Raw genomic sequence first — 22,761 nt, forward strand, 5'->3', positions numbered from 1 at the left:
GGCGAGGGTGAGGGGGGGGGAAGCAGACGGCAGAGGGATGAATGACTGGCCACAAATGCAAGAGGAGGATGGAAGACGGCGAACTCACTTTACCTGGAGACCTGACATCGATAAGTGCAACGACAGTGCAAAAAGGTAAGATTGACTGGGAGTGAATACACTGGTTGATTACAAGTTAGTGTGTGTGTGTGTGTGTGTGTGTGTGTGTGTATGTGTGTGTGTATGTGTGTGTGTATGTGTGTGTGTGTGTGTGTGTATGTGTGTGTGTGTGTGTGTGTTTTGTAACATGATGCACGACCTTTTGACCTTTCACATTCCGACCTTAACTCTGAAAAACACACACATACAGACATACACACACACACACACACACACATACATATATAAAAACTCGTTTCTGATACAATTCAACTCTGGTGTACATAGACATGAGGCACCTGGAGTGTAGATATATCTCTGCATTGAGAAAGTTTTACAGACAAGTGTATCACAAGTTGAGAGAGAAAGAGAGAGAGAATATCAGTAACCAAGCATCACAAAAACTCGCCTCCGGGTTCTCTTCTATACACAAATCTGCCTTCAATACTTCCTCACAAATTTCAATCAATAGTCGAACAATGTTTATAGATGTCCTCTCAACAAATGCCTAGCCCATAAGCCCAACTTAATCTAATCCAACTTAACTCAACGTAACCTAATCCAACCCAACCTAATCTATAGAGTCCAATCTAACCACACCAAAACTAACCCAACCCAACCTAAACTGACCCAACCCAACCTAAACTGACCCAACCCAACCTAAACTGACCCAACCCAACCTAAACTGACCCAACCCAACCTAAACTGACTCAACCCAACTCAAGCATTTAGCAACCTAAAGCGGTGACAACCCTAAGCGGCCCAACCTTTCACAACTAACCCAGCAACCTAAACTGACCCAGCCCAACCTAAACGGCTGACCCGACTCGACGGTGACCCAACCCCTAAATGACCCAACCCAACCTAAATGATGACCCAACCTAAACCCGATGACCCAGCCTAAACCCGGTGACAACAAACGGTAATGACCTAGACGGTAACCAACCCTAAATGATGACCAACCTAGAGCGATGACAACCTAATGACCAGCCAACCCCTATGACGGTGACAACCTAAACCGGCCAGCCAACCTAGGCGGTGATGACCTAAATGATGACAACCTAAACTGATGACAACCTCGTGATGACCTAACCTCATTGTTGACCCAACCCTGAAGCGGTGACAACCCTAAATGATGACCTCATTTGTTAATGACCTCGTGATGACCTTCGTGACCAGATTCAGGCGTTGATGACCTGTTGGGCCAATGACACCTAAGCGGCCAGCCCAGCCTAGGCAGTAGCCAGCCTGGCCTGTTGTGCCAACTCAGGCAGTGACAGCCTAAACCAGCCCCAGCCCAACTAAACGGTGACAACCTAGGCAGTGACAGATTATTTGATGACAGCCCTGGTGACCCAACCAACCCTAGGCATTGACAGCCTAAACTGTTGACAACCTAACCTGGTGACCCAACCTCATTGACCCAACCCAGCTAAACATTGTGACAACCTAAGCGGTAATGACCCTAAGCTGACTGACAGCCTAAACATTGACCCAACCTAAGCCCCATTTAAAACGACCTGAAGCGAACCAACAACCAAACTAACACAACCCAACATAACCAAACCCAACGTAAACTAACCCAACTCAACCAAACCTAACTGTGCATTAATGAGCTAAATTTACACCAAAACACGTGTGTCTAATGCTCATCAGGTTGATTACAGTGACTTCAAACAAACACAATAACAACTAGTTCTTCAATGTCCAGTGTTGACAGTCCAGGGAGTCACTAAGCGTTCACCTTTCACCCTGACTTCTAATATTTACCATCACGTGTTCGGCCTACATTATCATTAGCGTGTGTGTGTCCGTCCCACTAGCCAATGTAGCAAGTTTAAAAGCGGAGTCAGTCCATCAACTTCTCCGATTACACACACACACATACACACACACACATACACACACACACACATATATATATATATATATATATATATATATATATATATATATATATATATATATATATATATATATATATATATATATATATATATATATATATATGCAAGTAAATCACTGTAGGTTCGTGTGATCTAGGTATATGCTGAAAACCACAAGGAAAGAAGAAAACACGAAGTTCCCAAGCGCTTTGTGTAATTCACATCTTCAGGGGTGTGTACAGACTAGAGAAAGAAATACAAATCAAGGTGTATATATACAGAGGAGGGTGAGACCAGGTCCACAATGGTCAGGTATTAGGTAATGACCCTACTAATCTTTAAATAGCACACAACGGTTGGTGGTCAGGTCAGAGGGTAAGGTGACCCAACCTTCTCACCTGGTTACAAATCTTCTTAATTACAAAATTGTCCAGTTTGTACATGCCGTTACTCAAATTCATGTTGAATGCTTCGGTATGTTTAATAAGACTAGATTCTATGATGTTCCTACTATCAATTGAATTACAAGGTAATATTGAGGAGGCATTATCCCAGTCAATGCAATGCTTGTTATCCAATGCTCTATTTGTTCATTTGAGGGATAACAAGCATTGCAATGACTGGGAGACAGGCGGAGGAACGGACGGGGAGACAGGCGGAGGGACGGGCGGGGAGACACACAAGAGAAGCACGGGGAGACAAGCGGAGCGAAGGACAGGGAGACAGGCGGAGGGACGGACGGGGAGACAGGCGGAGGGACGGACGGGGAGACCCCCATAGCACCACACACTACCTAGTATCACCACAGCTACACACACCACCTAGTACTCTCATAGCACCACACACACCACCTAGTATCACCACAGCTACACACAAAACCTAGTACCCCCATAGTACCACACACACACACCACCAAGTATCCTCATAGCACCACACACACACCACCTAGTATCACCACAGCTACACACACCACCTAGTACCCTCATAGCACCACACACCACCTAGTATCACCACACACACACACCACCAACACCCCAGCACCACACACACACCACCTAGTATCACCACAGCCACACACACCACCAAGTACCCTCATAGCACCACACACACACCACCTAGTATCAACACAGCTACACACACCACCAAGTACCCTCATAGCACCACACACACACCACCTAGTATCACCACAGCTACACACACCACCTAGTCCCCTCATAGCACCACACACACACCACCTAGTATCACCACAGCTACACACACCACCAAGTACCCTCATAGCACCACACACACACCACCTAGTATCAACACAGTTACACACACCACCAAGTACCCTCATAGCACCACACACACACCACTTAGTATCACCACAGCTACACACACCACCTAGTACCCCCATAGCACCACACACCACCTAGTATCACCACAGCTACACACACACCACCTAGTACCACCAAGGTACCACACACACACACCACCTAGTATCACCACAGCTACACACAACCACCTAGTATCCTCCCTTAGCACCACAGACCACCTAAGTATACCACAGCTACACACACCTGGGGAAGTATCCTCATAGCTTCCACACACACACCACCCTAGTATCACACAGCCTACACACCACCTGGTGCCCCCATGGCACCACACACACACCACCTGGTGTCACCACAGCTACACACACCACCAGAAGTGCCTCATGGCACCACACACCACCTGGTGTCACCATGGCTACACCACCCTATGGTACCCCCATGGTACGACACACACACACCACCTAGTATCACCTGACTACACACACCACCTAGTACCCCCATGGCACACACACACACCACCTAGTATCACCACAGCTACACACACCACCAAGTACCCTCATGGCACCACACACACCACCTAGTATCACCACAATACACACCACCTGGTACCTCATGGCACCACACACACACACCACCTAGTATCTGCCTCAGCTACACACACACCACCAAGTGCCCTCCTTGGCACACACACGCACACACCACCTGTAGTATCACCACAGCTGCACACACACCACCTGGGTGCCTGGTGCGACACACACACACACCACCTAGTATCACCACAGCTACACACACACCACATAGTACCCCCTTGGCACCACACACACACCACCTAGTATCACCACAGCTACACACACCACAAGTACCCTCCATGGCACCACACACACCACCTAGTATCACCACAGCTACACACACACCACCCTAGTACCCTCCTTGTACCACACACACACACCACACCTAGTATCACCTCAGCAGCTACACACACCACCAGTACCCTCCTTAACACCACACACACACACCACCTATAGTATCCTGTTCACACACACCACCCTGAGTACCCCCATAGCACCACACACACACCACCTGAAGTATCACCTCAGCTACACACACACCACCAAGTACCCTCCTTGGCACCACACACACACACGCCACCTAGTATCACCACATTCCCACACACACACCACCTAGTACCCTCATAGCACCACACACCACCTAGTATCACCACAGCTTCACACACACCTGCCCAGTGCCCTCATAGCACCACACACACACCACCCTAGTATCACCACAGCTACACACACACCACCAAAAGTGCCCCATGGCACCACACACCTGGTGTCACTGCAGCCACACACACCGCCAAATTGCACCCTCCATGGCACCACACACCACCCTGGTATCACCACCACACTGCACCCAGTACCCTCATGGCACTACACACACACACACCACCCTGGTATCACCACAGCCACACACACTGCAAGTGCCCCCATGGCACACACACACACACCACACCTGGGATCACCACAGCTACACACACCACCTGGTATCCTCCATGGCCTACACACACCACCTGTAGTGTCACTGCAGCTACACCACCTGGTATCCTCATGGCACCACACACACACACCACCCTAGTATCACCACAGCTACACACCACCAAGTACCCTCTGGCACCACACACACACCACCTGAGTATCACCACAGCTACACACCACCGCGGGAGGACAGGCAGGGGCACAAAACACAGGGAGACAAGCCGGAGCGAAGGACAGGAGACAGGCGGAGGACGGACGGAGACAGGCGGAGGACAGACGGGAGACCCCATAGCACCACACACTACCTGGTATCACCACATAGCACACACACCACCTGGTGCTCTCCATGGCACCACACACACCACCTGGTATCACCACAGCTACACAAAAACCTAGTGCCCCCCCAGGTGCCACACACACACACACCACCAAGTATCCTCATAGCAGCCACACACACACCACCTGGTATCACCACAGCTACACACACCACCTGGTGCCCTCATGGCGCCACACACACCACCTGGATCACCACAGCTACACACACACCGAAATGCCACTCATGGCACCACACACACACACCACCTGGTATCACCACAGCTACACCCACCACCTGGTGCCCTCATGGCACCACACACACACACCACCTGGTGTCACCACGGCTACACACACCACCAAGTGCCCTCATGGCACCACGCACCTGGTATCGCCACGGCTACACACACCACCTGGTGCCCCATGGTACCACACACACACACCACCAGAGTACCCTCCATGGCACCACACACACACACACCACCTGGTATCACCACAGCTACACACACCACCAAGTGCCCTCATGGCACCACCACACACCACCTAGGTATCACCACATGCACACACCACCTTGTGCCCCATGGTGCCACACCCGCACCACCTGGTATCACCTGGCTACACACACCACCTAGTGCCCTCATGGCACCACACACACACCACCACCTGGTATCACCACAGCTACACGCAACCACCTAGTATCCTCCATGGCACCACCACAGACCACCTGGTGTCACCACTACACACACCACCAAGGTATCCTCATAGCGCACCACACCACCTAGGATCACCACAGCTACACACACCACCTATAGTACCCCCATGGCACCACACACACACCCACAGTGTCACCACAGCTACACACACCACCAAGTGCCCTCATGGCACCACACACACACCACCTGGTATCACCATGGCTACACACACCACCTAGTGCCCCCATAGTGCACACACACACACCACCTGAGTATCACCACAGCTACACACACACCACCTAGGTACCCCCCGAGCACCACACACACACCACCTAGTATCACCACAGCTACACACACCACCAAGTGCCCTCACTGGCACCACACACACACCACCTGGTATCACCACGGCTACACACACCACCTGGTGCCCTCATGGCACCACACACACACACCACCTGGTATCACCTCAGCTACACACACCACCAAGGTACCCTCATGGCACCACACACACACACACCGCGGTATCACCACTGGCTACACACACCACCTGGTGTCCCCATGGTACGACACACACACCACCTATCACCACAGCTACACACCACTGTGCCCCCTTGGCACCACACACCACCACCTGAGTATCACCACAGCTACACACACCACCAAGTGCCCTCATAGCACCACACACACACCACTGTATGCCACAGCTACACACACCACCTGGAGTGCCCTCATGGCACCACACACACACACCACCTGGTATCACCTCAGCTACACACACCACCAAGTGCCCTCACTTGGCACCACACACACCACCACCTGAGTATCACCTCGGCTACACACACCACCTAGTGCCCCCCATGGCACCACACACACACCACCTAGTATCACCTCAGTACCACACCGCAAAGTGCCCTCATGGCACCACACACACCGCCACCTGGTATCACCACGGCTACACACACCACCTGGGTGCCCTCCATGGCACCACACACCCACCTGGTTGTCACCACGGCTTCACACACCGCCCAGTGCCCCTCCTTGGCACCACACACCACCTGGGTATCACCACAGTACACACACCACCAAGTGCCCCCCTTGGCACCACACACCACCTAGGTCATCACACGGCTACACACACCGCCAAGTGCCCTCATAGCACCACACACCACCTGGTATCACCACACACCACCCAGTGCCCTCATGGCACCACACACCACACCACCTGAGTATCACCACGACACACACCACCAAGTGCCCCCATGGCACCACACACACACACCACCTGGTATCACCACGGCTACACACACCACCTGGTATCCTCATGCAGCACCACACACACACACGCCACCTGGTATCACCACAGCTACACACACCACCTCAATTGTTCTCCGCAGCACCACACACGCACCACCTGGTATCCACAGCTACACACCTGCAGTGCCCTCCATGGCACCACACACACACACACCACCTAGTGTATCACCACAGCTACACACACCACCTAGTATCACCACGGCTCACACACCACCTGAGGCATCCTCCTGGCACCACACACACACCACTGGTATCACCACAGCTACACACACCCACCCTGAGTATCACCACGGCTACACACACCACCTGGTATCCTCCTATGGCACCACACACACACCACCTGGTATCACCACAGCTACACACACCACCTAGTTATCACCACAGCTACACACACCACCTGGTATCACCACAGCTACACACACCACCAAGTACCCTCATGGCACCACACACCACCTGAGTATCACCACAGCTACACACACCACCTAGTATCCTCATGGCACCACACACACACACCACCTGGTATCACCTCAGCTACACACACCACCTGGTATCACCACAGCTACACACACCACAGTGCCTCATGCAACACCACACACACACCACCTGGTATCACCACAGCTACACACACCACCAAGTGCCCTCATGGCACCACACACACACCACCTGAGTGTCACCTCAGCTACACACACACCACCTAGTGCCCTCACTTGGCACCACACACACACACACCACCTGGTTATCACCACAGCTCCACACACCACCTGGTATCCTCATGGCACCACACACACACACCACCCAGTATCACCACGGCTACACACACCACCTGGTGCTCTCATGGCACACACCACAGGTATCACCACAGCTACACACACCACCTAGTACCCTCATGGCACCACACACACACACCACCTGGTATCACCACAGCTACACACACCACCTAATTATCCTCATAGCACCACACACACACACCACCTGGTATCACCTCAGCTACACACACCACCATTACCCTGATGGCACCACACACACACCACCTGGTATCACCTCAGCTACACACACCACCTAGTGCCCTCCTTGCACCACACACACACACCACCTGAGTATCACCACGGCTACACGCACCACCTGAGTATCCTCATGGCACCACACACACACACCACCTGGTATCACCACAGCTACACACACCACCTGGTATCCACTCATAGCGCCACACACACACCACCTGGTATCACCACAGCTACACACACACCACCTAGTGCCCTCATAGCGCCACACACACACACACCACCTGGTATCACCACAGCTACACACACCACCTAGTGCCCTCATGTCACCACACACACACACCACCTGAGTATCACCACAGCTACACACCACCAGAGTGCCCTCATGGCACCACACACACACACCCACCTGGTATCCCACAGCTACACACACCACCTAGTATCCTCCTTGGCACCACACACACACCACCTGGTATCACCTCAGCTACACACACCACCTGAGTGCCCCGCAGCACACACACCGCCTGGTATCACCGCTTCACACACCACCCTGGTGCCCATGGCACCACACCACCCTGGTATCACCACGGCTACACACCACCTAGTGCCCCCCATGGCACCACCCGCCACCCTGGTGTATCACCACAGCTACACCACCTGGTGCCCCATGGCACCACACACCACCTACAATTGCCACCGGCTGCACACACCACCAAGTGCCGCAAGGGTGCCACACACACCACCTAGTGTCACCTCAGGCTACACACAGCACCTAGTGCCCCATGTGCCACACACACCACCTGGTATCACCACAGCTACACCACCACCTGTGCCACATAGCACCACAGACCACCTGGTTCACCACAGCTACACACACCACCAGAGTGCCCTCATGGCTACACCACACACACACCACCTGGTATCACCACAGCTACACACACCGCAGAAGTGCCCCCATGGCGCCACAGACCACCTGGTGTCACCACAGCTACCACGCACCCGCCGGTATCCCATGCAGCGCACACACCACCCTGGTGTTCACCCCAGATTCCACACACCACAGTGGCCATCCGCCACGGCTACACACCCACCTAGTTGCTCATGGCACCGCACACACACACCACCTGGTATCCCCACGGTACACACGCCACCTGGTATCACCGCATTTACACGCACCGCCTGGTACCCTCATGGCACCACACGCACACGCCTAGTGCCTTCCACTGGCACCACACACACACACCACCTGGTATCACCGCAATACACACCACCAAGTGCCCTCATGGCACCACACACACGCACCACCTGAGTATCACCCCGGCTACACACCACCTGGTGATCCTCATGGCACCACACACACACCACCTGGTATCACCACAGCTACACACCACCCTGGTATCCTCATGTACCACACACACACACCACCTGGTGTCACCACAGCTCACACACCACCAAGTGCCCTCATAGCACCACACACACACACACCACCTAGTATCACCTCAGCTACACACACCACCTAGTATCCTCATAGCACCACACACACACACCACCTAGTATCCACCTCAGCTACACACACACCACCTAGTCCCCCGCCAGCGCCGCACCCTGGTATCACTTTGCTACACACACCACCTGTGCCCCCATGGCACCACACACCACCTAGTGTCACCGGCTACACACACCACCTGGTGCCCTCATGGCACCACACACCACCTGGTATCACCACAGCTACACACACCACCTAGTGCCCCCCCGTGGCACCACACACACCACCTGTGTTACCACAGCTACACACACCACCAAGTGCCAAGGGTACCACACACACACACACCACCTGGTATCACCACAGCTACACACACCACCTAGTGCCTCATGGCACCACACACACACACACCACCTGGTATTCATCACCACGCTACACACACCACCTGAGTATCCGCATGGCTACACACACCTGGTGCCCTCATGGCACCACACACACCACCACCTGGTTCCTCATGGCACCACACACACGCACACCACCTGGTACCCTCCCTTGGCACCACACACACACCACCTGGTGTCACCACAGCTACACACACACCACCAGAGTGTCCTCATGGCACCACACACACACACCACCTGGTATCACCATAGCACCACAGACCACCTGGTTATCACCACAGCTACACACACCACCAAGTGCCCCCATAGCACCACAGACCTGGTATCACCACAGCTACACACACCACCCTAGTGCCCTCATGGCACCACACACACACACCACCTGGTATCACCACAGCTACAACACCACCTGGTGCCCCTCATGGCACCACACACACACCACCTGGTATCACCACGGCTACACACCACCCTGGTATCCGCCACGGCTACACACACCTGGTGCCCCCATGGCACCACAGACCACCTGGTATCACCACGGCTACACACACACCACCAGAGTGTCATGGCACCACACACCACCTGGTGTCACCACAGCTACACACACACACCCACCAATTGCTATCATGGCACCACACACACACACACCACCTGGTGCCCTCCTTAACACCACACACACACACCACCCTGGTACCCTCATACCACCACACACCACCTGGTATCACCACAGCTACACACACCGCCATGTGCCCCCATGGCACCACACACACACACCACCTGGTTATCACCACAGCTACACACACCACCAAGAGTACCCTCATGGCACCACACACACACAGCCTGGTTCACCACAGCTACACACACCACCTGGTATCACCTCAGCTACACACACCACCAATTACCCCCCATAACACCACACACACACACCACCTGGTATCACCACGGCTACACACACCACCAGGTGCCCTCCTTGGCACCACACGCACCACCTGGTATCACCACAGCACACACACCACCAGAGTACCCTCATGGCACCACACACACACCACCTGGTATCACCACGGCTACACACACCACCAGTGCCCTCCTTGCACCACACACACACCACCTGGTATCACCACAGCTACACACACCACCAAGTGCCCTCAGCAGCACCACACACACACCACCTGGTATCACCTCAGCTACACACACCGCAAGTGCCCTCATAGCACCACACACACACCACCTGGTATCACCACGGCTACACACACCACCAAGTGCCCTCCTTGGCACCACACACACACCACCTGGTATCACCACAGCTACACACACCACCTGGTATCCTCACTAGCACCACACACCACCTAGTATGCCTCGGCTTCACGCACACCACTAAGTGCCCACAGCACCACACACACACACCCTGGTATCACCACAGCTACACACTGCACCCTAGTGCCCCCATGGCACCACACACACACCACCCTGGTATCACCACAGCTACACACACCACCTGAATTGCCCCCCATGGCTCCACACACACACACCACCCTGAGTATCACCACAGCTACACACCACCTAGTGCCCCCATGGCACCACACACACACACCACCTAGTACCCCCATGGCACCACACACACACGCACCACCTGGTGTCACCACGGCTACACACACCACCAAGTGCCCCCATGGCACCACACACACACACCACCTGGTGTCACCACAGCTACACCACCAGGTACCCTCATGGCTCCACACACACACACCACCCTTGAGCCATCACCACAGCTACACACACCACCTAGTGCCCCTAGTACCACACACACACACACCACCTGGTGTACCCCCATAGCACACACACACACCACCTAGTTTCCTTGGAGCTACACACACACAAATGCCCCCATAGCACCACACACACACCACCTGGAGTATCACCACAGCTACACACACCACCAGCTACTTACATGGCACCACCACACACCACCTGGTATCCGCCTCATTACACACACCGCAAGTGCCCCCCATGGCACCACACACCACCTGGTATCTGCACGGCTACACACACACCTAGTGCATGGCCACCACACACACCACCCCTGGTATCGCCACATTTACACACCACCCTAGTATCCCCTCAGCTACACACACACCACCAAGTACCCCCATAGCACCACACACACACACACCACCCTGAGTATCACCTCGGCTACACACACCACAAATTGCCCCCCTGGCGCCACACCACACACACCACCTGGTATCACCACAGCCACACCACCTGGTGCCCCATGGTGCCACACACACCACCTGGTGTCGCAAACACACACACCACCAGTGCCCCCACGCAGCACCACACACACACACCACCTGGTGTCACCACGGCTACACACCACCTGAGTATCACCAGGCTACACACACCACCTGTGCCCCCGCCAGCACCACACACACACCACCTGGTGTCGCCTGACTACACACCACCTGGTGCCCCCCGCCCAGCGCCACACACACACCACCTGGTATCACCCACAGCTACACGCAAGTGCCACGCGCCACCCACCATGTCGCCATTACGCACTGCAAGGTGCCCCCATGGCACACACCACCTGATCACCACAGCTACACACACCACCTGGTGCCCCCATGGCCACACACACACCACCTGGTATCCTGCAATACACACACCACCTGGTGTCACCCCCACACACACCGCAAGGCCCCCCCATGGCACCACACACACACACACCACCTGGTGTCGCCTCATTACACACACCTGGTGCCCCCATAGCACCACACACCTGGTGTCGCCATATTTTACACACACCGCCTGGTGTCACCACATACACACATCACCTGGCTTATGGCCACACACACACCACCTGAGTATCGCCACAGCTCGCACACCACCGTGTCACCTCGGCTACACGCCACCAGTGCCCCCATGGCACCACGCACACACCGCCTGGTGTCGCCTCATTTCACACCTGCGTGCCCTGCCGCTTCACCACACCGCCTGGTCATCGCCTCGACTACACGCCACCAGGCCTCATGTTCACACCACCTGGTATCACCTCAGCTACACACACCACCAGGTGCCCCCATGGCACCACACACACACCTACCTGAATCACCACAGCTACACACACCACCTGGTATCACCTCGACTACACACTGCAAAGTACCCCATATCTCACACACACCACCTGGTATCACCTCAGCTACACACACCACTGGCCCCCGCCAGCGCCACACACACGCCACCTGGTGTCACCTCGACTACACACACCACCTGGTGCCCCCCGCCAGCACCACACACACACCACCTGGTGTCGCCACAGTTACACACCACCTGAGTATCGCCTCGGCTACACGCACACCGCAGTGCCCCCGCAGCGCCGCACACACGCCACCTGGTGTCGCCTCGGCTACACGCACGCCACGCCAGGTGCCCCCGAGCGCCACACGCACACACCGCCTGGTCACCTCATTCTGCACCACACCAGGCCTTCATGTTTCACACACGCCTGCCTGATCCTCAGCTACACACACCACCAAGTGCCCCATAGCACCACACACACACTGCAGTATCACCACAACTACACACACACCACCTGGTATCACCTCAGCTACACACACCACCAAGTACCCATAGCACCACACACACACACCACCTGGTGTCACCCTCAGCTACACACACCACAGTGCCCCCATAGCACCACACACACACACCACCTGGTATCACCTCAGCTTACACACACCATAGGCCCTTGCACCACACACACACCACCTGGTGTCTGCACACCCATTACCTGGTATCGCCACATTTCACACACCACCTGAGTGCCACTCATAGCACACACACGCACCTGGTATCCTCATGGCACCACAGCCACCTGGTGTCGCCTACCCTACACACCAGGTGCCCCGCCAGCCGCCACACACACACACCACCTGAGTATCACCATCAGCTACACCACCTGGTGTCACCTCATTGCACACACCCCAGCTACACACACACCACCTGGTGTCACCTCAGCTACGTGCCACTCCTTATCACCACACACACACCACCTGAGTGCCCATAGCACCACACACACCACCTGGTGTCACCTCAGCTACATGCACACACACCACCTGAGGCCTCATGCCACACACCTGAGGCCCATCTCGCACCACACCACCTATGGCACACACACACCACCTGGTGTCGCCTCAGCTACCTGCCCCCATGTGCCTCCCTTGGCCTCCCACCTGAGTCACCTCCCATTACTACAGGTGCCTCAGCGCCACACACACGCCACCTGAGTATCACCACAGCTACACACGCCACCAGTTGCCTCCTTAGCACCACACACACACACCACCTGGTGTCACCGCCAGCACCACACACCACCTGGTGCCCCCATGGCACCACACACACACACCACCTGGTATCGCCACAGCTACACACCACCTGTGCCCTCATGGCACCACACACACCACCTGGTATCACCACAGCTACACACGCACCGTGCCCTCGCCAGCACCACACACACACCACCTGGTATCGCCACAGCTACACACACCACCTGGTGTCACCATGGCACCACACGCCCACACCACCTGGTATCGCCTCATGCACGCACTGCGTGCCCCCGCCAGCACCACACGCCTGATCGCCGCGCAGGCGCACACACCACCTGGTGTCGCCACATTTCACACCGCCAGTGCCCCCCATCAGCGCCACGCCGTGGTCTTAACGGCTTCTTGCACGCCGCCTGGTAACCCCATGGCACCACACACACCACCTGGTATCACGCCACACCACCTGGTATCACCTCGGCTACACACCACCAGAGGCCCCCGCCAGCACCACACACACACTGGTGTCACCACAGCTACACCACCTGGTGCCCCCCTTGGCACCACACACACACCACCTGGTGTCTGCGCTGCACACACCACCAGTGCCCCCATGGCTCACCACACCACCACCTGGTGTCACCACAGCTACACCAGAGCGCCCTCGCGCACCACACACGCCACCTGGTGTCCCTCATTGCCCCATGGCACCACACACACACACCTGGTGTCGCCACAGCTGCACACACCAGGTGCCCCCGCCAGCGCCACGCACCGCCTGGTGTCGCCACGGCTACAGCATCGCCTGGTACCCCCGCCAGCTCACACACGCCACCTGGTATCGCCACCATTCCACCTGCCTGGTGTCCCTCGGCTACACACCACTGGTGCCCATGGCACCACACACACACACCACCTGGTGTCACCACAGCTGCACACACCACCTGGTGCTCCCCGCCAGCACCACCACACACACACCACCTGGTATCACGCCTCAGCTACACACCACCTGGCCCCCGCGCCACACACACACCACCTGGTGTCACCTCAGCTGCACACACCACCTGGTGCCCCCGCCAGCGCCACACACCACCTGGTGTCGCCTCGGCTGCACACGCACCTGGTGCCCCGCCAGCACCACACACACCTGTGGTGTCACCTGACACACCACCTGGTGTCCTCGGCTGCACGCCGCAGTGCCCCCATGGCACCACGCACGCACACCACCTGGTGTCGCCTGGCTGCGCACGCCACCAAGTTGCCCCCATGGCGCCACCGCACGCACGCCACCTGGTCATCACCCTCATTGCACGCCGCCAGGTGCCCCGCCAGCGCCACACACTGCACCTGGTGTCTGCCGCAGAGTGCCTGTGGCACCACACACCACCTGGTATCACCCACGGCTTCACACATCGCAGGTCCCCGCCAGCACCCACACACACACCACCTGGTATCACCACAGCTACACACACCACCTGGTGTCACCTCAGCTACACACCTGCGTGCCCCCATAGCGCCACACCACACACCACCTGGTATCGCCACAGCTACACACGCCACCTGGTGCCGCACCACGCACACGCACCACCTGGTGTCGCCTCATTACACGCACCACCAGAGTGCCCCCTGGCGCCACGCACGCACACGCCTGGTGTCGCCTGTTGGCACGCCAAGTTCGCGCCGATCGGCGCACCACGCCTGCCTGGTATCGCCACGGCTTCACCCGCCTGGGTACTCCAGCAGCGCCACCGCACCACCTGGTATCGCCTCGGCTACGCACACCACCTGGTGCCACGCCAGCACCACACCACTTATTTCTTGCTCCGCCACCTGCGCCCTCGCCAGCGCCACGTGGTGTGACCGCGGCTACACACACCGCACTGGTTTCTGCTAATTGCCTGCCACCTGGTATCGCTTCACCTGGTGCCTGGTGCGCCATGGTGCGCACGCCGCCTGGTGTGACCGCGGCTGCACACCACCTTGTGTCACTCGCAGTTACACAAGGGCACCTGGTGCTCCCATGTTGTGCACGCACCATAGAATATAGCTGAATCGCCTCCCCACACACCACCTAGTATCACCTTTTACAGCTGCACCTGGGCCATCATTGCCACACATACACCTGAGTAGTCATCACCACAGCTACACACACCACCTGTGTCCCTCCATGTTCCCCACACACCATCTAGGTGTCAAGCACGCTTCTACCTATGTTACTTGGCCACCTGGTATCTTACATTACTCATTTTCCACTAGTACACCATGCACGGCTACACACACTGGTATCTCTTGTCACCACAGGCATGCCTGAGTGTCAACCTGTTCTCTGTGCCTGAGTGCCCTCCTTGGTGCGCCGCGCCACCTGGTGTATTGACCGGCTGTACGCGCCGTGGTGTCCTTATTGGTGCCCGCACGCCGCCTGGTGTCGCCTCATTTCTGCACTGGTGGTGGCACGCCGCCTGGTATCGCCACACACCTAGTGCCCCCGTGGCACTTATGCGCCGCCTGGTATCGCCACGGTTCACGCACCAGATGTTGCCATGCGCCACACCGCCTGGTATCTTGCCGCGGTGCCACTGGTGCCCCATGGCTTTGCCACGCCTGCCTGTATTGTCACGTCTTTCACCGCCAGTGTATTCGCCAGGCCGCCGCACGCACACCACCTGGTGTCGCACTCAGTACCACGCACACCCTGGTGCCCCCATCAGTTGCCGCACGCACGCCGCCTGGTTATCACCTCACTACGCACGCCGCCTGAGCCGCCACTTAACCACGCCGCCTGGTGTCGCCCGCTGCTACCGCCAGTGCCACTCCTTGGCTACCACACTCACGACCTGGTATCCACCGGCCACGTGCCTGTGCCCCCCTGGTATCACCATACACCGCAATTATCGCCTGCTTTTCACCGCCTGTTGTCACCATGTTCTCCTTGTCAGCACCATTTGCACCACCTGATCGCCTCTTTGCCACGCACCTGGTGTCACCCTGGCTGCACGCCTGGTATCGCCAGGCTACGCACGCCGCCTGGTGCCGCTCATGGCGCCACGCACGACGCCGCCCCAGATGTATTCATGGCGCCACACACACCGCCACCTGAGTGTCGCCTACGTTTTGCACGCGCACCTGTTGCCCTCCTTATTCCGCACACCACCTGGTATCGCCGCGATTGCACACCACCTAGTGTCCTCCTGGCTGCCGACACACCTGGTTTCACCACGCTACACGCCACCTGGTGCCACTCCTTGTCGCCCACGCACACGCCACCTGGTGTCACCACAGGTACACCTGGAATGCCCTCACTGACCACACACACACGCCGCCTGGTGTCACCCATTGCCGCGTCACCCTGAATTGCCCCGTAGTGCCACACACCGCCTGGTGTCGCCACATTTTGCACGCCACCTGGTGCCCATGAGTGCCACCATCTGGGTGTCACCACATTTACACACGCCGCCTGATGCCCCGCCAGTGCCGCCGCCTGTAGTGTCACGCCACCTTTGCACGCCGCCTGGTGTCGCCGCATTCCGCGCCTGGTGCCCCACGCCTGTAGTCGCCGCGTTTCCGCGCCTGGTGTCGCCACGGCCGCAGTGCCCCTTACCGCCTGGTGTCGCCCATTTCACGCACATGCCCCATGGTAGATCGCCTCAGCGCATTTCGCCGCCTGGTGCCCGTGATCACGCCGCCTGAGATGGCCACACACCACGCCTGCTATCGCCATTACGCCGCTGGTGCCCATGAGCGCCGCACACGCCGCCTGGTGTCGCCACAGCTACACGCCGCCTGGTGCTTGTAATTTGTCACCACCGCCACCTGGTGCCGATCCACGCCACCGTCTTGCCACGGCTGCACCACCTGGGTGCCCCCATAGTGCCGCACGCCGCCTGGTGTCGCCACGACTGCACGCCACCCTGGTGCCCATGGCGCCACGCACGCACCACCTGTGCCAGATGTCGCCACCGCCTGCCATCGCCGCATTCGCCGCACATGCCCCATGGTGCCGCACGCACGCCGCCTGGTGTCGCCACGGTACGCCGCCGGTCCCATATTACACGCCGCCTGGTGTCACCACAGTACACGCACCTGGTGCCCCCTGGTATCACCGCACCACGATTTCCACGCACGCCGCCTGGTCATCACCACGTACGCCGCCTGTGCCCCATGGTGCCACGCCGCCTGGTGTCATGCACACGCCTGGTGTCCGCACCGTACACGCCGCCTGGTGCCCATGGCGCCACGCACCACCCTGTATCGCCGCCTGCTACGCCTGGTGTCGCCACATTTCACGCCGCACTGTGCCCATGAGTGCCGCACACGCCTGAGTGTCACCGGCTGCACAATACCCCCACATTCCGCACGCCGCTGGTGTCACCACGGCTACGCACCGCAATTATGGTGCCACCGCACGTCTGGTATCGCCATTACCCTGAGAGTTGCCCATGGTGCCGCACGCCATCTGAGATGTCCACGGCTACGCCGCCTGGTGTCCACGCCACACCATCTGACACACCGAATGCCCCCATGGTGCCACACACCGCAGCTGATATCACCACATTTCGCACGCACCTTACCCCATGTGCCACACACCCATTTACCACACGACCATTTACATGTGCCACACACCGTCATCACGCCACTTACACCACCTGGTATGGCCACCCGCCCTTGTCGCCACGTTACCACGGTGCCACACCACGCCTGATATGCCACATGTCACCGCGAAGCCCATGTGCCGCCTGGTGTCGCCGCATTCACCGCCCTGCCGCCTCGCCACGGTCCGCGCCTGATCATGGTGCCGCACCTGGTGTCCGCCGCAGTACGCCACCCTGGTGTCGCCACATTACGCACCGCACTCATGTGCCCCGCCAGACGCCGCACGCCGCAGATCACGCCGCAGTGTCCCCATGAGTGCCGCACGCCTGAATCGCCCATTTACACGCCGCCTGGTGCCGCCAGGTGCCACGCACACGCCACCTGGTGTCACCACGGTACGCACGCCACCTGGTATACATGGCGCCGCACCACCTGGTGTCGCCTACCACGTCACCTGGTGCCCATGGTCGCACACGCCACCTGGTGTCACCTGCCGCCAGATATTACATGGCGCCGCACGCACCAGCCTGGTGTCGCCACATTACACGCCGCCCTGGTGCCCCATGGTGCCGCACGCACGCACGCACCCTGGTGTCATACGATACGCAACCGATTGGTGCCGCACGCACGCCACCTGAATTATCGCCGCATTTTGCGTCGCCTGGTGCCGCACGCACCGCCTGGTATCGCCGATACGCAGCCTGGTGCCGCCTGGTGTCGCCGCATCGTGCGCAATACCATGGTGCCGCACGCCGCCGTTAATCACCGCACGCCGCCTGGTGCCCTAGTTGCCACGCACGCCGCAGTCGCCACGGCTGCGCCGCCTGGTGCCCATGGCGCCGCACGCACGGCCTGGTCAATGCCGCATTTACGCCACCTGGTGCCCCCATGGTGCCACGCACGCACCCGCCTGAGTGTCACCACATTTACACCGAACCCCCATGGTTGCCACGCCGCCTGTAAATGCCACAGCCTGCACGCCGCCTGGTGCCCCCATGGTGCCGCACGCCGCCTGGAATGCCACAGCTACACCGCAAATGCCGCATAGCGCCGCACACAATTGTCACCGGCCTGCGTCACCTGGTGCCCCATGGTGCCACGCACGCCGCCTGGTGTCACCCCATTTCCGCACGCCGCCTGGTGCCCGGCGCCGCACGCCGCCTGGATCGCCACGGTTACGCACGCCAGATGCCCCGTGGCGCCACGCACGCCACCTGGTGCCCGCATTTACGCCGCCTGGTGCCCACAGTTGACCACGCACCACCTGAGTGTCATGACGGTACCCCGAGTGCCACCGTCGATTGTCACCTCATTACGCCGCATTGCCCCCATGGTGCCACGCACGCCGCCTGGTGTCGCCACAGTTCGCACGCCGCAAGTGCCACATGGCGCCACCCGTCTGGTAAATCGCACATTCGCCGCAATTGCCCACACGGTTCACGCCGCCTGGTGTCGCCACAATGCACGCACCGCCCTGGTAACACCATTGCCGCACCGCCATCAATCGCCACGGCTACGCACGCCACCTGGTGCCCACGGTTCCGCCGCCTGGTGTCGCCACGGTACACGCCGCCTGGGCCCATGGCGCCACCGCACGCCGCCTGATTTCGCCACGATACACGCAAATGCCCATGGCGCCGCACGCCGCCTTGTCGCCACAGTACACGCCGCCTATTTATGTGCCGCCGCACGCCACCCCTGGTGTCGCCACCGTACGCACCCTGGTGCCCCATGGTGCCACACACGCCGCCACAGTTACGCCGCCTGATCACCATGGCCCCGCCCTGGTGCCGCACGCACGCCGCCTGCCACGCACGCCGCCTGGTCAATCGCCACATTTACCCGCCAAAGTGCCCTCTAGCGCCACGCACACGCACGCCGCCTGGTATCGCCACATTTCGCCTGATGTCGTAGCGCCACGCACGCACGCCGCCTGGTGTCGCCGCATTTACGCCGCCCCTGGGTGATCATCGTAATGCCGCACACGCCGCCTGGTCATACGTTCACACGCGCCGCCAGGTGCCATCATGGCGCCACGCACGCCGCCTGGTGTCGCCGGCTGCACGCCGCCCTGGTGTCATCATGGCATTACGCCGCCCTGGTGATCGCCTCGGCCTGCACCTGGTGCCCCATGGCGCCACTGCCTGGTGTCGCCGCATTTCACGCGCCGTGTGCCCCCCATGGCGCCACGCACGCCGCCTGGTAAATCGCCACGGTCTGCACGCCACCTGGTGCCCAGCCCGGCCACACGCCGCCCTGATTCACCACGGTACGCCGCCTGGATTGCCTTCGTGGCCACTCCGCCGCCTGTGTTGCCACCATTTCCCGCCAGTTGCCGCCAGAGTCGCCGCACGCACCGCCTGAGTGTCCATTTCACCACCTGGTGCCCATCCAGCGCCACGCACGCCGCCTGGGGTGTCGCCGCATTGCACGCCACCTGGTGATCACCGCATTACACGCCGCCTGAGTGCCCATGCCACGCACGCCGCCTGTGGTTCCTCATGGCGCCACGCACCACGCCGCCTGGTGCTTATCGCACCACGCGCACGCCCTGGGTGTCGCCGCATTTCGCACGCCGCCAGGTGTCCTCAGCGCCACGCACGCCGCCTGGTCATCGCCATGGCGCCACCCTGGTATCGCCACCGCTGCGCACCGCACCACATGGCACGCCACCAGATGCGCCAGTGTCACGCCACGTTTCGCCGCCTGGTGCCATGGCGCCACGCCGCCTGAATGCACGACGCCGCCTGGTGCTATACACGGTACGCACGCACGCCGCCTGGTGTCGCCACAGGCTGCCTGGTGATCGCCGCATTTCACGCCGCCAATGACGCCACCGGATACCCTGGTTGTCGCCACCGTGCACGTGGCGCCAGGGCAACCGCACCGCACGCCGCCTGTGGTGTCGCCCATTACGCCGCCATGGTGCCTCATGGCACCACGCACGCCGCCTGGTGTCACCACGACTGCGTCATACATTTCACGCACGCCGCCTGTGCCATCATGGCGCCACGCACGCCACCTGGTGCCACGTAACGCCGCACACACGCCTGGTGCCATGCCACGCCGCTGGTGTCACGCCACGGTGCTCGCCATGACGCCGCCGCCTGGTGTCGCCACCGTACGCCGCCAGGTGCCATCAGGGCGCCGCACGCGATATTGCCACGACTGCACTGCCTCAGTGTCACTACGCCAGGTGCCACCAGCGCCACGCCGCCTGGTGTCGCCGCATTTCGCACCGCAAAGTGCCCATCGCGGCGCCGCACGGCACCTGGTGTCGCCGCATTTACACGCCGCCAGGTGCCCACATGCGCCGCCGCCTGTGGTGTCACCGCATTTCACGCCGCCAGGTTCCCATCATGGCGCCACGCACGCCGCCTGGTGTCCGCACATTTCTGCACCTGGTGCCCATCATGGCCACACCTGGTGTCGCCTCCACACACCGCCAAGTGCCTCAGAGCGCCACCGCACGCCACCCTGGTCAATCGCCACATTTCACGCACCAGCGCGCACGCCACCTGGTGGCCACCCTGCCATTAGTGTCACCATGTAGCGCCGCAGTGTCACACTCCCATTTCACCAGTGCCCCCATGTGTCACCGCACGCCGCCTGGTGTCACGCCAGACTGCGCCGCCAGGTGCCCACATGGCCGCACGCACGCCGCCTGGTAATCGCCAGATTCACACCGCCAGAGTGCCCATGGCGCCACCGCCGCCTGGTCCGCCACCGGCCTGCACGCCGCCTGGTTACCATCATCGCCCACGCCGCCTGGTGTCA

At 58.9% G+C, this 22,761-nt stretch overlaps 1 protein-coding gene across 1 annotated transcript; it reads left to right on the forward strand.

Annotated features, from left to right (window-relative positions):
• The first annotated feature begins 21,811 nt into the window (after positions 1–21,811).
• LOC121879188 (leucine-rich repeat extensin-like protein 3) lies at positions 21,812–22,537 on the forward strand. Its single transcript, XM_042385782.1, has one exon. It carries the CDS (start codon positions 21,812–21,814, stop codon positions 22,535–22,537), a length of 726 nt encoding a protein of 241 aa, XP_042241716.1.
• Positions 22,538–22,761: the final 224 nt, after the last annotated feature.

Source organism: Homarus americanus, unplaced genomic scaffold (genome assembly GCF_018991925.1).
Source record: "Homarus americanus isolate GMGI-L3 unplaced genomic scaffold, GMGI_Hamer_2.0 scaffold9065, whole genome shotgun sequence".
Taxonomy (NCBI): domain Eukaryota; kingdom Metazoa; phylum Arthropoda; class Malacostraca; order Decapoda; family Nephropidae; genus Homarus; species Homarus americanus.